Genomic DNA, 17,848 nt, shown 5'->3' with positions numbered 1-17,848 from the left:
TATAACCTTGAAAATTAATAGTATTGAGCACTCTTCAGGTTTTTATCAATTAGCATTTTTGCTATATATATATATATATATATATATATATATATATATATATATATATATATATATATAATTTTTGTTTGGAGTTTGCTCGGTATCATAAACTGTTTTTTTTTTTTTTCTCGATGTAAAACAAAAACTACTTGACGCAATTAAGTGAAATCTTTTTCAGGAGAACTTCATTCCATAACGGATACATAGAATTTAAACTTTTTTCGATATTTTCATTTTTTAATGTCTTGATTAAACTGTACAAGTACCTTTTTTTTTTGTAAGAATTATTGAAAACATGTTTAAAAATTTTAATTAAGAATTATTGAAATTATGCATATTTCTTTAAATATTGAAAACACGTTCAAAAATCGTTTTAAGTAATGACCTATTTAGTTTATGAAGAACAATAAAAGTGAAGGAACGGATTTGACTCGTCACTGCTTCCAGTAGCAGACACACCGGAAGTTAGGAAGTACATTAGCTGACTATAACCAGTAAGGAATTTATGTCCACGTTCAATTCCTCCGAAGTCCAATTTCAAATAAACACGAGAAAAAAAAAATTAAAAACTTACGTTTTGTTTTTTGACATCATCTGTAAGTCGCATGTATCTTAGCGCCAATTTGGTAAGGTCTGTGGCGAGTGCGGCACCAGCGAAGAAATCACCATTCATCAGATACTGACGAAGCGGAGGTCTGAGCGAAGAAAAGAGCAAAGTTATATTGAAGGATTTTAGTTCAAAAATTTGGGGGGAGGCTAAATCGAATTATTTGGACAACTGTTCTCATCTTGATTGTTCCTATTTACTTGTTTCTTCCTCCGAGAGCAGTTAGATATAAGGTTGGTTTTTAATCTGGGGAAAATCCAGCTCCATAAACAGGAACAAAAATTGCCTCACTTCAGAAGGATTTCTCCTTCAATGAATGAAGTGTAGTATCAAGACAGACACTAAACTTTGTTCTCAGCCAAAAGGCCAATTGTTATAGTCAGGATGACATCTTGTCGGGATCAGAGGGGAAAAAAATTGTTTTTTTTTGTTATTTTAGTAAAATCCAAAAATTGAAACATCGAATTTAAAGTGAAATCAATATCTACTTAATTGTCATGTCACAGAAATGAACACATCTAAAAATTATGAAAAACGATACGACAGAAAATCAATTATGAATGAAAACAGTTTTCGAAGAAGATAATTAGCTAAAATTAAGTTTTGTTAAATTGGCCAAAGATTTTCAGTTTTCAGAAAAGATTACCTCCCTTTTTATGATTTGAACGTTTTGTTTTTTTTGGTAAAACTTACTGTCTTCGAAAACTTTTTCATTAATAACTAATTTTCTACTTTATTGTTTTCCATAATTTTAGGATATGTTCATTACAGCAACATGACAATTCAGTAGAAACCATTGGTTTCACCCGAAATTCAATATTTCGATTTTTCAGATTTCACTACAATAATGAAGACGAACTAGAAATTGTTTTCTAGGCCAGACTTACGTCCCTTGGTAAGAAGAAAAAAAAGCTCCCTACCCTTGTGAAAAAGATTAACATAAAATAAAAGATAAAAGCTATCCCTATAACAGATAATTGTGCAACCGAGACATTTTACTGTCGGCAGTCTGAATTTTTAAAGTTAAAAATAGGGAAATTTCCCCTGAGAGATTGATGTTTTTTTTAAAAAATAAATCTATTTGTATAAGAGCAGAGTACGTACTAAAATGGAGTACTGTTGTCACATCTGCTTGGCGCACCCTATCCAGCCTTATTAGAGTTCCAAACCAGCTTCGAAACCTAGTAGGTGATGCCCTTTTCTCTTCCTTGCAACCTCTTTCCCACAAAAGAGACATTGTGAGCCTGTCTCTGCTCTATCGTTATTTTCATGGCAAGTACTCAACTGAACTGCAATCTATGGTCTCCCACTGCCAAACTCTCACACAAAAAAAAAAAAAATCTACTAGTTACAACCACTATATACGATTTCTTCCTAACTGTGCCTTAATCTAAACAGATTCCATGAGCAAAGTTTCTTTCTTAGAACTGCCCGCTTGAGGAACACTGGATTGAATACAACATAGTAACCTTCAAATCCAATGTAAACCAATTCTTGTTGAGCCTTAACCCTTATCCTTGAGTGGCCTCTGGGCCTTGATAAGTACAATAAGTGGCTAGAGCTCTCCCAGTCACTGATTTAAAATCATCAAGCTTAGTGAAGGACACGTGACACGGATGAATACAATTATTAAATAAGACTGTGACTTACCTTTCTTCTTTTTTGGTCTGTGTGATGGTGCTAAATGCACTCTGGGAAGCATAAGTGCCGTCAGCCGTTACCAACTTTTGGTTGGCGCCAGCAGGAGTTTGAACATCTGAAAGACAAAAAGAAAGACAAGAATTTTCAGTACTTGTAGTTTAATCACGACATTAAAAAAATGAAAAAAGGTTATATTGTACCTATCTGTTATGGAATGAAGTTCATGAAAAAATAATTTCACTTAATTTCCTCAAGTACTATTTTTTTTTTTTTTTTACAGCGGAAAAACAATTTGTTATGATACTGAGCAAAGGATAGTCATGTTTTGATTTTTAGGAAGAAAAGCTAATATTTAAACCAAGTTATCTCCCTGTGGCATGTCCAAAAAATTCAAAGATGGCGACCTTCAATGCGCTGTCATAAAAACGTGTTTTTCTGATGTAAAAAATTTTTTTTTAAAACTACTAGTCACGGCACACATTTGGGAGCCAGCGACTTGTTGGTAGGGCCATAAGGCAACGGCAGAAAATTAAGAATAAGACAACCTCCAGTCTGTACGGAATTGAGTTGTAAATAGATATTAACACTTGATGCTACTATATAACGCTCCCGATACCCACACCATTCCACACCGGGTGTCCTTAACCTTGTCGGATTCCACCCGATGTAGCAGGTGTTCTTTCGATCGTACATTTTCCCGTTACAAGTTGGCCTGTTGATCGTCCTTACCCACCGTGTTTTCATGGTGGGGCACTTTGCCTCTCAATCGAGTCGTCTCCTACCCTGTGTAGGTAGTCTTTGGGTACATCAATCACTCTACTGGTTCTTGCGGCTTGCTGCAAAATGAAGAGTCCTCACAACAATCAAACAGAACTCAGGTTTATAACATTAACAAACTATTTATTAATTTCATTACTTCATAACAGCTACTGTCTAAATTGAGATGACTGACTATAGCAGTGAAACGATGTAAGACCAGACCAGTAAAGTCACAGATTTCCCATTAACACAGGCTAGTTAACATCATAATATCAGGCCCTGAGGACTTCCAAATCGGGAGCGTTTGACCAGCCCAGCCGTTCGGTTTGCTGGCTACGACTCTTCTCTTTTTAGAATTCCTTTTTCTAAATCCAACCCCTTTTCCCCACCTCTCCTTCAGAGATTGGTTACAAACACCCTTTCTTTCTTCCTCTTGGAGCTTACCCTTCGTCTTGTCCACTCAGCACCTCTCTCTCTTTTATCCTATTAATTTGTACTCTCTTTTTCTTTTCTTTCTTTTGAACCTATCCCTCCCAAACCTCAACCCTCCTTTGCACTGAGGCCTTCACTTATCAAATTAGGAGTGATTAGTCATTTCAAGTCGAACAATGCTTGGCGGCGACCCCTACCCTTGACCCCCATTCTAAGTTGTCAGCTTTAATCAGCTAAGGGTCTCTGGATCTCTTCATACCTCTCAACAGAGGTTTTAAAAATAATCTTTAATGTTAATAGATATATAACGACAATGAGATAAAAACAATTATTATTTGTTTTTTTTTTCTCTTTCTGACAAAATCCCATAGACATTTTCAGACATCAACACCCCCTCTTCTGCCCTCTCTTCCTCTATCCCGTCCAGTCAAACACCCCTCTCCCCGCAATATGCACCTTGCTGCATGCATTCATGACACCAATTAGTGTCATACTCAGACTAAGCTTCTTTCGTTTACAATTAAAATACGTATAAGCCAGGATAGATTACTACACAAGATCAAGTTTGCCAACTTCCTTTTAAAGGGAATTAGATTTTGTTCTTCTCCAAACGAAGATTACGATACTCCCTAATATCAAAGACTAAAAAGGAGGGCCAGGGTAAAAATTGCATTGAGGATCAGGACAGCAAGTTTATACTTCTAATCAAATTGCAGATTCCAACCTATTTACACGTGATGATTAGACGTAAATGTTTCATGAGAAACTCACCGTCATCTTTCTTTTCCCCAGCAGCTTTCCTGATTTCATCGTCTACAATTGGAATCTGAAAGGGCAAACACACAGATCAGATTAAAACTCAAAGAACCAAAACATATATATACGCACACACACACACAGTGCCACGCAAAAGTATTGGATAAATTACATTTTTCTTCATAACTTTAATTATGTTTCAAGATTTAACCTAAAATTTGGTCAGTATATTCCTATTACTATTCTAACTAATATTTGGGATAGTAATTACAAAATTATAGTTTAGAAAGTTTATATTAAAGGAAAAATATAAATCAACTAACGCAAAAGTATTGGATACATTGATTTAATATTTGGTTGCATAGCCTTTATTACGTTCAACAGCTTTACATCGCTTTCTATAGTTGCACACATGTTTTTTGCAAAGATATGCAGGTATTTTGCGCCATTCTTCTTTGCAGAACTGTTCTAGTTGTTGAATATTTTGTGGGTTCCTCTTGTGAACATTGATCTTCAATATTTTCCAAAAATTTTCAATTGGGTTGAGGTCTGGAGACTGACTGGGCAAAATAAGAACGTCAATTCCGTTATTTCTAAACCATTCTTTGGTTAGTTTGGTAGTATGCTTGGGATCATTGTCCTGCTGAAACACGAAATTGCTATTATGTCCCAACAAATCAGCAGATTTCTGGAGATTTTTCTCCAAAATCTCCCTGTATATTGAGGATTTCTAGTTCACCAGTACCTTTGGATGAAAAACACCCCCATACTATAATCGAACCACCGCCAAACTTTACTGTAGGAACGGTATTCTTTTTGTTATAGGTGGTGCCATTTTTACACCATACATGTGTTGCTGTGTTTCTTCCAAAGATTTTGATTTTCGTTTCGTCTGACCAGATTACCTTGTTCCAAAATTCTTGGGGTTGTTCCTCATATGTTTTAACATAATTCAAACGTGATCTAACATGTTTAAGCTTCAATAATGGAACTTTTCTTGGGGACCTTGATACAAAATCTGCACGATTTAGAACTCTAGTGATTGTATCCTTGCTCACATTAATCTCAGCTTCTCTTAAGTCGGATTGAATTTCATCACGAGTAAGAAAAGGGTTTCTTTTTACCTTTCTGCCAACACACCTTGATTTTTTTTTCGTTTAATTTCTTTGGCCGACCAGATGTTAGAAGACTTTCAACAGCTTCACCAGGGTTTTTAAACTTTCTAATAAAGTTTCCAACTCTACTAAGTGGTAGATTAAGTTCCCTTGATATTATTCGATACCCTTTTCCTCCTTTGTGCTTATCAATGATTTTTTGACGAATGTCTACTGACAACTCTTTAGTTTTAAGCAATTTTATAAATGAACTGGTTGACTTTGAAGGAGTGAGCCCAAACTGGAAGAATTTTATAAAATTATTTTAATATAAAGCTCTCTGATTGATCAGTGATAACTCGTTTGCATTATTGCAACACACTAAGCAAAAGTCATTTAAAATTATTTCAGAAAAAGAATTTTTTTAGAAGTGTATCCAATACTTTTGCATTTGTTAATACATGTTTTTCCTTAAATATAAACTTTCTAAACATTGATTTTGTAATTACTACTCCAAATATAATTTAGAATAGTAATAGGAATATACTGACCAAATTTTAGGTAAAATCTTGAAACCTAATTAAAGTTACGAAGAAAATGTAATGAATCCAATACTTTTGTGTGGCACTGTGTGTGTGTGTATATATATATATATATATATATATATATATATATATATATATATATAATATAATATAAAGCTGAACATGTGTGTGTGTGTGTGTGGTCATGAATAGGCTCCTATATGGTTGACTATTTTAAAAAACTGATTACATATGATAGATGTATCGAGGATCAGGAATGGGTATGTTTGATCTGGCAGAACGGTGGTTCATAAAAATTGTGGGGTCTGCGTTCGTGCCTGGCCCACAAAGAATGGAAATAAAAAATGAAAAAAAAAAAAAAAACGTTTACAAGGGTTTTTGATATAGATGTACATAATACTTTGATAAGTACGTTTTAATTTAAATAGGGATGGTATAATAAAATTGTGGGGTCTGCGTTTGCGCCTGTACTCCATGGAAATATGGCACAAACTTTAACAAAGACTTTTCATACCTATTTGCGTAAGTATACTTTGATAATTGTCTCAGTTTGAAGAAATATGGTATAATAAAATTATTGGGTGTTCGTTCGCGCTTGACCTCCATAGAATGTAAATATGTCACAAAGTTTAACAAGGTTTTTTTAAAAGGGATGAGGGTCCACAATAACACCTTAACTTCAATCTTAATTCACGTTAGCTTTTATTTATTTTTTTGAGTTGAATCATATTGTGTCGAATAAATTCACGTTCTTATTAAAGTGAAAGCAAAAAGAAAAAGTCGGAACTTTAGATAATTCTCGACACAAATTTTGCATAACTTTTTTTCCTTCTCCACTTGCACGTGGCACTCTTTTGAAAATAGATAGATAAAAAATAAGACATTACTTGTTATTGTGTCCAAAGAAGGAAAAAATCCTGCTCACGTGATTACGTGTCTTTTTTAAAAACATTTACATAACCTTTTTATTTTTATTTCGGTTTAAGCTTTTTTTTGTCAGTGTACTAGAAGGAATTCAGTTGATTACAACCCTTTCTGCGTGTTCTTTACATTACAATAGTACAACCCTGAATCTGACGGCACAATACTACACCGTTCAATACAGTTAAACTGAAACGAAGCTGTTCTGCTTGAAAAGAGCGCCATTTTCTTCTTATTCATATCGATTCTTTACTTTAAAAACTAAAGTAATTACGTATTTACTTTTTCAATATCGAATTTTGCTGTTTCGGATTATTTTACTAAAGTAAGTAAAGCTTCATTATTTTTCAAAACTGTTTTTGTTTCTTTGTTTTTCGATATTTCGTCGATATTATTTAGTAAGAGTGTTTAGCAGAAAAGCCAACAAACGACTACCTGGAAAAATAAATATACAAGAAATAAAGGTTACCATAGTCAATAAAGTTTAGTTCATGTTTTTTTTTGTTTTGAAATAGTTTTTAATGCTCTTTACTTGAAATAATTTCAGCGAACCGAAATTAAAACGAAATTTGAGGCGATAACTACTTAAATGAATTTTTATATAAACTACACATGCCATAATCGAATATTCCTCAAGCACAAAATAACGGAAAACATTAAAATATGTTTATAAATATTCCTTATGTAGACGGAAATCTCTTAAATTGTTAACACAGAATGCTCAGGTGCCCCTCCTTCAAATTGAAAACGGGGCTCTCCATTTCAAAGTCACTGCCATTTTGATTTTTTTTTTAAACCGGTTTGTGAATTAAAAAAAAAAATTTTTTTTACAAACTAGTTAATAATACAAACCAATGAAGTTTTCTACCATAAAAGTAACTTATTGACTATGGTAACATTTATTTCTTGTATATTTATATTATTATATATATAACATTTTCTCTTTGTAAGGAAACATCATTTTGTTGGTCACTCTTGGCTACAAATGGAAACAAAGTTGATATAAAAAAATATATTTTCGCGACAATTATCTTTACTTTCATCATATTTTGCTTAGGATAAAATTTTTGAGTATCAAAACCTATCTCTTTACAACCCCCTCCTTTTCATAACCTATCATACTTTCATCAATCACAGTCCATTTTCTGTAGGCTGTTTTTGAACCCAGTTAACGACGGGTACTCCTGCTAGTATATATATATACTTTATTTTTTTTTTTACATAGGCATCACCACTTATCAAGGCCAAGAGGCCACTCAAGGATAAGGGTTAAAGAGTGTACAGTAGACATTGGACAATATAGTAATCATTAGTAATGAAAATTTGGTAAATTTGATAACCTATATAGAACGGCTCAAGAACTTATTTACGTTAGACTTGAACACAACCATATTGTAGTCAGCCGGAAAGCAGGAAAACGGAAGACAATTCCACAGGCGTGCAGTTCTAAGAAAGAAGCTTTGTTCATGGAATCTACGTTTAGGTTTAGGCACATATAAAGAGTGGGGGGAATTATTGATAGTGTGTACAGCTAGACGAGTGTTTCTTGTGAAAGTTTGGCGAGGGGGGGGGCCATAGATTGAAGCTCAGTTGAACACCTTCCATGAAAATAACGATACATCAGAGACAAACTCGCAACATCTCTTCTGTGAGATAGAGGTTGCAAGGAGGAGAAAAGGGCATCTCCTACGAGGCTACGAAGTCTATTTTGAACTCTATCAAGGCAGGACAAGTCCTTTCTAGCAGCTCCTGCCCAGATGTGGCAACAATATTCCATCCTTGGACGTATCTGGCTGTTATATAGATAGAGAATAGCATCAGCAGTGAGATATTTACCGGATCGATAGAAAGATCCCACCATTTTTCCAGCGGCCTTGGAACAGATTTGATGTACATGTTCCATTTAAGATCAGGAGTAAAGGTCAAACCCAGAAGCTTGTCAAAACTTGAGGCCTCCTGAAGACGAGAGCCATTCATTTCAATTGATGGCAGATGTGGATCAGAATGTTGATGATGTAAAGAGAGAAGCTTGGTTTTAGATGCATTAAAAGTAACCAGTCACTCCTTTCCCCATTGTACTACGTGCTCAAGATCAGAGGAGAGAGAATTGGAGAGAACTTGGTCGTTTACAGTCTTAGATATGCTACCATAAATGGTAGTGTCATCAGCATAAATGTCTACAAATGATGTAAAGATGTGATTTGGAAGATCATTAATGTAGATCAGGAAAAGAGTTGGGCCCAGGATGGACCCCTGAGGGACACCGGCATTAATACTGTGAGCTTCTGATTTTTGCCCTTCAACTACTACTCTTAAGAACCTATCAGAAAGAAATGATTTAATAATTGAGAAGACCTCAGATATGTCAAGAGCAATTGCCCTAGAAAGATTGCCACCGTCGAGAGATTTGCTAATCCTATGAGATATAACTGTAAGCACATCTGCTGTAGATCTGGCAGAACGGAAACCATATTGAGATGGTTGATTACTTCTGTATTTAACACAGATTCCAACAACTTACTCATGACGCACAGGAGACTTATTGGCCTGTACTGAGAGGGGGATGAGCGATCACCTGAATTCTTAAATACAGGGCATACTGATGAAATTTTCCAGGGAGATGGGAAACTATTCTCCTTAAGACAACGTTTAAACAGTTTTGTAAGTATGGGCGCTAGTTCTGGTTGAAGTTTTTTTGAGTACTATAATTGGAATACCGTCAGGGCCAGTTGCTTTACTGGAATCAAGGTTTTTGATTAGCTTGGCAACATCACGTACAGATATACATATATCACATAGCGTGTTTTCTGATACAGGAGGAAATATTGGGGGTTGGCGGCCTTGGTCGCAAAGGGTAGAATTAGCTGCAAAGTTCTTGACAAAGAGTTTGGCTTTGATGCTGACGAGATTACCTCAGGACCATTGATAATAGTTGGGATGGAGCACACGCTTCTGTTCAGGATTCTGTTTTCTGTTTGCTATTTGCCAAAACTGGTGGGAACCAAGCCACTGCTCAGCTACTTTGGACTTAACAGATTGAGCATACAACTCTCTAGCATTCTTTATTACTTTCTTACAATGGTTGCTGGCAGTCCTGAAAGCAGCTTTAGTTTCCATACATCTATTACGTTGGAAGCAGTGGAAAAAGTGATTTCTGTGCGCAATGGCAGCAGCACATTCTAGAGAGAACCATGGCTGGCTGTTAGGTTTTTGCTGAAACTTTTTCGAGGGTATGAAATGGTCAATACCTACAATTAACCATTCCGTCAGGTCTAATACTATAGAGGACACATCCTTTTTAAACATGGAATGCAGAGGTAGATCAGATATAAATGTACGGAAGCTATCCCAGTCAGCCTTAGTGTATCGATATACTGTACGATGGAGAGGTTCGTCTGGGGACATATTACATCTCATTTTTATCTTAATTGATACAACAGAGTGGTTGGAAGATCCAAGAGGCGACAGAACAGAAACTGAACATAGTTCAGGGCAAGTTGTGAGAAAAAGGTCTAGTAGGCTCGCATACTGGCCGTCATTGTCGGGCACACGGGTGGGTTCCTGAACAATCTGAGTGAGGTCATAGGCAATGGAGAAATCATGACAAAACCTCCCCTCATCATCGGTCTTGTTTGAGTGGGTCAACCATTCGACGTTGTGAACATTGAAGTCTCCACATACGTGAATGTTAGCTGAAGGATAAGTAGAAAGGACTTGGTCAATTTTCTCAGATATGCTTTGAAAGATAGTAACTCCGCTGTTGTGGGGGCGATAGAGAGTAAATATAAATGCAGTAGTGTGAGCTAAAGCAACCCGGAAGCACATATATTGTAAGTTAGGATCTTCCCTGGAGATGTCCCTACCACATGGAAAGCTATCTTTAATATAGGCACATATTCCATGCCCATGGCGATCTTGGGGGTCAGATTTAGAAGTTAAGTTAGAGTATCCTTTAATTGCAAACTCTTCTAGGGAAATAGCCTGTCCAATGCCAGTTTCACTTAAAAATAAAAGGTCTGGTTTAGTCTCCTGTAATTGGGTTTCAACCTCTGGAAGGTTAGAACGTAGACCCCTGATGTTGGAGAAGGAGACATGGTAGTAGGGGTCTACGTTGGAAGTTGGAGAACCGGGTTTAATTGTGTATTTTTTCTTGAAACTTGTCATGATGAAATTTTTGAATTTGTGGACTAGGTCGTCAGATTTACTTAGAGCAGGACAGAGAGGGGAAACTAAGAGAGAAAAAGAAACAAAGAATTTTTAAAATTTTTTATTTGTAGCTAATGATAAGGTAAAGCCGTAACAATTACCCACTAGTATGGCATCGAGAGGCCCCACCAGAAGCTACTGCATGGTCCAGAATATATATATATATTTAAATAGACATTCCGACGAGTTATTTACGGGCGTCGATTCCATGGTCGAGTGGGAGAACTGCCGACTGTCAACACGACGGTTCTAGATTCAATCCTTGGCTTGAGAGAGAGATGCTACTAGTCTAGCCGCACTGATGAGTTGTGATACAACGAAACAGGACTGTATGTCGATGACTACAAATATAATATATATATATATATATATATAAAAAGGCTATATGTTTGGGTCTCCATGTTTTCAAACTATTTCTTCCAAAATTAAATGGCAGAGTAGAGCTAGAGGCCTAAAATGATTGAATTTTTTGTGGACCATTCTTTAATGGGTTTTTAGCTAGTTAAAATAGTTTTTAAGGGTCAAATAGTTTTTAAGCTATGGGTCTTTAGCTAGTTGAAATAGTTTTTAAGGGTCAAAAATGAATCAAAATTAAAAAAAAAAAAAAAATCGTTATACATTTTGTACATTCATCTTAGTTTATTTTTTAATCAGTCCATACACGTGTCACGTTGGTACAGCAGTAACATCACCAGCTTTGAATGCTACAGTTTTGATTTCAGTTTCAATTCTAGCTGATGGCACCCCCGATACTTTTAATTCTTACTTTTGAAATCACGACTAATAATATATACGAAACCTGGACAAATTAAAATATTTGTAAGCGTATTTTATGCCCCGAGGCAAAGCTTCCCTTCCCTCGCTAATCAATATCGCTAATATATGATGAAAATAATGCAAATAGTATTCCGACAAAATAGAGAAATAAAAAGGAACAAACCGTATTATGTGTTCATCAACGTTTTGTCTTTATTTCGAGACTTCCTCTGGATGAATGAGATTAAGAAACAAAAAAATACCAGTACAAAATATTTGAAAATGTTTCACGTGCACAGTGTGATGCAGTTCTATTTCAGAAAAACGGAAAAAGACATTGGAAATTCAAAAAGGAGGGGGAAGGGCTGGCGCTGGTGAAGAGAGGGAAATTTTAGTGACGTTATATAGTCGTTAATGTAATTTTAACAGATATGGACGCAGTTAATATTCTCACTGGAAAGAAACATTGATGAACACACAATACGGTTTGTTCCTTTTTATTTATATATATATATATATATATATATATATATGTGTGTGTGTGTGGGTCTGCATGATTTTCTATGACTCCCTCGATCCCCTCAATCTTTTTATTTCTATACAATTATAAAACGGGGCTGTCCTTGCTTGAATCTTGTCTTATAACAAAGTCGTATTCTTGTCTATTTGTTTGTTCACAAATAATTATGTACAAAAAAGGTACAGTATTTCATATTAATTTTCATACTGAAAACAGACATTTAAAAAATTACATTCCAGAATAATTTCTATATATACTATTTATTAAAAAAAAAAAATAATTTCTATATATACTATTTATTAAAAAAAAAATAAATAATTTCTATATATACTATTTATTAAAAAAAAAAAAATTACATTCCAGAATAATTTCTATATATACTATTTATTAAAAAAAAAAAATAATTTCTATATATACTATTTATTAAAAAAAAAAAAAAAATAATTTCTATATATACTATTTATTAAAAAAAAAAAAATAATTTCTATATATACTATTTATTAAAAAAAAAAATAATTTCTATATATACTATTTATTAAAAAAAAAATAATTTCTATATATACTATTTATTAAAAAAAAAAAATAATAATTTCTATGTATACTATTTATTTAAAAAAAAATAATTTCTATATATACTATTTATTAAAAAAAAATAATTTCTATATATACTATTTATTAAAAAAAAATAATTTCTATATATACTATTTATTAAAAAAAAATAATTTCTATATATACTATTTATTAAAAAAAATAATTTCTATATATACTATTTATTAAAAAAAATAATTTCTATATATACTATTTATTAAAAAAAAAATAATTTCTATATATACTATTTATTAAAAAAAAAATAATTTCTATATATACTATTTATTAAAAAAAAAATAATTTCTATATATACTATTTATTAAAAAAAAAAATAATTTCTATATATACTATTTATTAAAAAAAAAAATAATTTCTATATATACTATTTATTAAAAAAAAAAAATAATTTCTATATATACTATTTATTAAAAAAAAAATAATTTCTATAAATACTATTTATTAAAAAAAAATAATTTCTATATATACTATTTATTAAAAAAAAAAAAAATTTCTATATATACTATTTATTAAAAAAAAAAATAATTTCTATATATACTATTTATTAAAAAAAAATAATAATTTCTATATATACTATTTATTAAAAAAAAAAATAATTTCTATATATATTATTTATTAAAAAAAAATAATTTCTATATATACTATTTATTAAAAAAAAAATAATTTCTATATATACTATTTATTAAAAAAAAAAAAAATCTCCATTCAACAAGTACCCTCATTTGCATATTACATTAAAAAATCTATTTTAATAATTAGCTCGATTTTATTAACTGTTTCAATAGAATCGTTTTAATTGTTCTGTTTATAAATATTATTTAAAGTTAATTTATTTCCACTTATTAATAGCCGATAACAATTGCATCTAAAATATATAATTGCTTCCTGTTAAAGCTTTTGGAGTTATTTTCCGTTTAAGCTATGAAAGTTACTTCGTATTTGATTTTCATAGATCAAGATGCATATATATATCTATCTATTGGAGCAGAATTTTTTCAAAGTTCCATATTTTAAAATAGAGCAATGACTTACCTCGCCAAGTGACTGTTTCACGAGAAACATAACATCTTCAATTTCCTGCAAACTACTGCAGTATTCTCCTAAAATCCATAAAGCCGCTCGTAAGATCCTGAAAGCATCAAGAAAAAAAAATATTTAAAATAAAAACTTAAAAATTTGTTAGGCAGATTTTAAATTGCAATTTTATATTTCCATTGCAGATCAGAAAAGTTTTGACATTATTTTTGTTTTACAAATATAATTTTAGAAATAAATTCAATATACAGCCTCCGGATCCGAGGGGGTGGAGGCAAAGAGATACCTACCAGGACAGATTCTTCAACAATGCCCAACCATACACGAACGATTGCATTTGTGGGAAATTGTGCAAAAACCAGCAAGGTTTAAGAATCCACCAAGGCCAGATGCAATGCCAGGAGGGAGAGAGGCAGAAGCAACATGCAGGTGCAAGATGTGGTAAAAATCGACAGAGGAGCAGGGCCAGGAGTCACACCACAGTGCCCTGACATTCCAAACTAAATTTTTACCTCCTTTAGGCATGGAGTCAAGAAAAAAGAATCAAATGGCCACCTGTCTACAACAACAAGGAGGCCTGGCAGAATTTTAACTACGATATTTGCGAGTCATTTCAACCAACCAGACAAGGAAGCATTCAAATTCAGTTATACATGACCACAATTATAACCAGCATGACATCTGAAAGTTTTGTATTTTAACTTTAATGATTTAAAACTTCATCTGTTATTTATGATAGTGTTGTTATAGTTTAAGTTAAAATCCACCAGTCCCAATAATTAGGTACAATATGATAATCATTTTGCTCTATAATAATAAATGCAAAATTTGCATAAATTAAATATCATATTTAACCATATTTTATGACCAGTAATGCCAGGCAGTCTGCTAGTGTGTGTGTGTATATATATATATATATATATATATATATATATATTATTTGTTTTACATAAGCATTAAAATGTTGCTTCACATTCATGAGCATGTTTCGGTGAGCCAGTTATAAGTAATTAGGTCTCTTCAGGTGTTATTGCTTATACAAAAGCTCAGTCCGTAATCTATATATTAATATGATAGCGTGTGTTATTTTCTGTGTCATGCTTACATCACGGCTGTTTAATTGTTATATACTTCCATTTCTTGTTATAAATAATTTTATGAAAATTTCTTTTGGTTTCAATTATAGCTGAAGGAACTAAAGTTATTTCGGGTTCGATTCAAGCTAATGAATCCAAGTCATATGGATATTTTGTTTTAATTTTTGAAATCGCAACTTTATAATATATAAAAGAAAAAAAAAAAAAAAAAAAAAAAAAAAAAAAAAAAAAAAAAAAATCGATAGAACATTAACTCTATAATATATACGAAATCTGCAAGAATTAAAATATCATATTAAAGCATACTTTACGACTAGGCTTTGCCGGGCACTCGTGCTAGCTTAGATAAATATTTTTGCAGTTTTAACAAAAGAGCTACAATAATATCAGAGTTAAAAAACGACCATGGTGTCTAACTCTGTCCCGTGGGGAGGCATAGTAAATAGGTACAATAATATCAGAGCGTCTCCATTTACGCTGAACATCTACAGAATGCCAACATCAATATATTACATATGAATGAGTCCCCTGTGGAATTTCCACAGGTCCCGCTAGTGAAAATTATTCAGGGATTCACAGTCACAAAAAAATCTATCAGTAGGTCACATCACATGTCAGTAAGAATAATAAAAAAAAAACAAAAAAACATAACGATCTTTAATATATACGTGAAGACAGAAAAAGGGGGGGGGGCGAATAAGGTTGCATCAAAAAAGAAAACAGGAAAAAAAAAAAGGAAACAATGGGAAAAGAAAGTAAAAATAATATCAATTAAAGATATATATTAAAAAATAAATTAAAAATATATAACTAGATATATATATATATATATATATATATATATATATGTTTATTTATTATACAAACATTTTTGGTTACATATGTGCATACATGCTTTTGAGTGGAATCCTAATTCAAGAATAACACTTCATCAGACCAAAAGAGAATCAATATTTTTTATACCAGCTCTGTCCTGCACTGAGCACTCTTTAATAATTATGTGAGTTTCATTGGATTTATTTCTAGGAAACTAATCGATATAACCATTATATGCACATATATATATATATGCACATATATATATGTATATATATATATATAACTACTTCATTTACTCACATAAAATTAATATACAAAAGTATAAATTTATGCGTAAACTTGAAGTATTCACTTCAAAAGTGCTCAATATGTAGGTAAAGCTAGTTAGTAAGTTATAAAATATATATGGCGATTAAGCTACACTGAATATTCCGTGTTTCATCCACTCTAGGACTCTTCAGGCCTATGCGCATAAGCCTGAAGAGTCCTAGAGTGGATGAAATGTGGAATATTCAGTGTAGCTTAATCGCCATATATATTTTATAAATTACTATATATATATTATATATATATATATATATATACTAGCAGAAGTACCAGTCGTTAACTGGGTTCAAAAACAGCCTACAGAAAATGGACTGTGATTGATGAAAGTGTGATAGGTTATGAAAAGGAGGGGGTTGTAAAGAGATAGGTTTTGATACTCAAAACTTTTACCACAAGCAAAATATGATGAAAATAAAGATAATTTTCGCGAAAATGTTTTTTTTATATCAACTTTGTTTCCATTCGTAGCCAAAAGTGACCAACAAAATGATGTTTCCTTACAAAGAGAAAATGTTATATATATATACTAGCAGGGGTGCCCGGCGTTGCTCGGGTGTTTGGAGGTGTATACTGTGCAAAAAAAGCAAAAAAAAAAAAAAAAAAAAAAAATGGTTAATTTTTTAAAACTGACCCGTATTATGACCCCTTAAAATTTCGGGCTCAAATCACTTTATTAAGTTAGATCCAGGTTCAAGGAACCTATATCTAAAATTTCAAGTGTCTAGACCCAAAATTGTCGGAGGAGTTTGGTAGAGTTCTTAAAGGTCAAATCGTTGAAATTTGACCCCTTAACAGCCAAATTTCTGGCTGACACCCGTCACATCGATTTTCCCAAATCTCAGTACCCGGTATTTCAAATTTCGAGTCTATAGACTAAAAATTGACAGAGTTATTGCGTAGGGAAATGTACACAGACAGACAGACAGGTTCACTTTTATATATATATATATATATATATATATATGCAACTAGTTCCAAAAGTCAGGATCCCTATATATCAAGTTTCAAGTCTGTAAACCAAAAACAGATAGAGTAGTTTTGTAGAGAGAAGAGAATGGGAGGCAAAACAAGGCCAGAGAAAACATGGAAAGAGGAAGAGAAAAAAAAAACCCAAAAAAAGTGAGAGAAAGAAAAATCAAACATGTTTGGCAAAAATAAGGAGATAAATTTCTAAAAAAAAAAAAAAAAAAAAAAAAAAAAAAAAAAAAAACTCCCTTAGAGTGCTCCTGTAGGTATGGTTCCTACTTCACAGTAATCCGTTGCATCCATTTCGCAATGCACCATGAGGAGAAAAACAAAACATGGCGCCAACCCAAAAACCGCACTTATTGATAGTTTTGATGGTAGAAAACATTTCCAGCAGTTTTGTGATGATAACTGCTGGCAACCGATATAATCTCCCTCGAACCAGATATAAGTCATCTCCTTACTATGTAACAAGAGAAATAATTTTTTGATCCACAAGTACAGAAAGACTTGTTTCATGTATATGCAAAATTTTCAGCATTATTTCTTGAGTTGACACTATTTTTTTTTCTTCATTACAGAAAAAAAAAAAAAAAAAAAAAAATTGCACCCACTCAAGAAACATGGTTAACACATTTGGTGCATCTGCTGCTAGTCTCACTCTTTGACAGGGTTCAAAAGAGAGTTGCCAAATTGATAGGTCCTGAACTGTGATCTAA

At 32.6% G+C, this 17,848-nt stretch overlaps 1 protein-coding gene across 2 annotated transcripts in view; it reads right to left on the bottom strand.

The window, feature by feature from the left end:
* The window catches only part of LOC145263210 (coatomer subunit beta-like), a 116,346-nt gene that overhangs the window by 53,083 nt on the left and 45,415 nt on the right, over positions 1-17,848 (bottom strand). For both annotated transcript variants that reach the window (XM_080120285.1, XM_080120286.1), the window contains 4 exons: positions 13,918-14,014; positions 4,253-4,307; positions 2,300-2,405; positions 617-737 (listed from right to left, as the gene is read on the bottom strand). In XM_080120285.1, the coding sequence (XP_079976411.1) occupies positions 617-737; positions 2,300-2,405; positions 4,253-4,307; positions 13,918-14,014 (379 nt within the window). The remainder of the gene's footprint in view (positions 1-616; positions 738-2,299; positions 2,406-4,252; positions 4,308-13,917; positions 14,015-17,848) is intronic.

Source organism: Euprymna scolopes, chromosome 38, assembly GCF_053919585.1.
Source record: "Euprymna scolopes isolate OS-2025 chromosome 38, ASM5391958v1, whole genome shotgun sequence".
Lineage (NCBI taxonomy): Eukaryota > Metazoa > Mollusca > Cephalopoda > Sepiida > Sepiolidae > Euprymna > Euprymna scolopes.
Note: the sequence above shows the minus strand (reverse complement) of the source record. Positions and strands in the feature narration are given on the sequence as shown.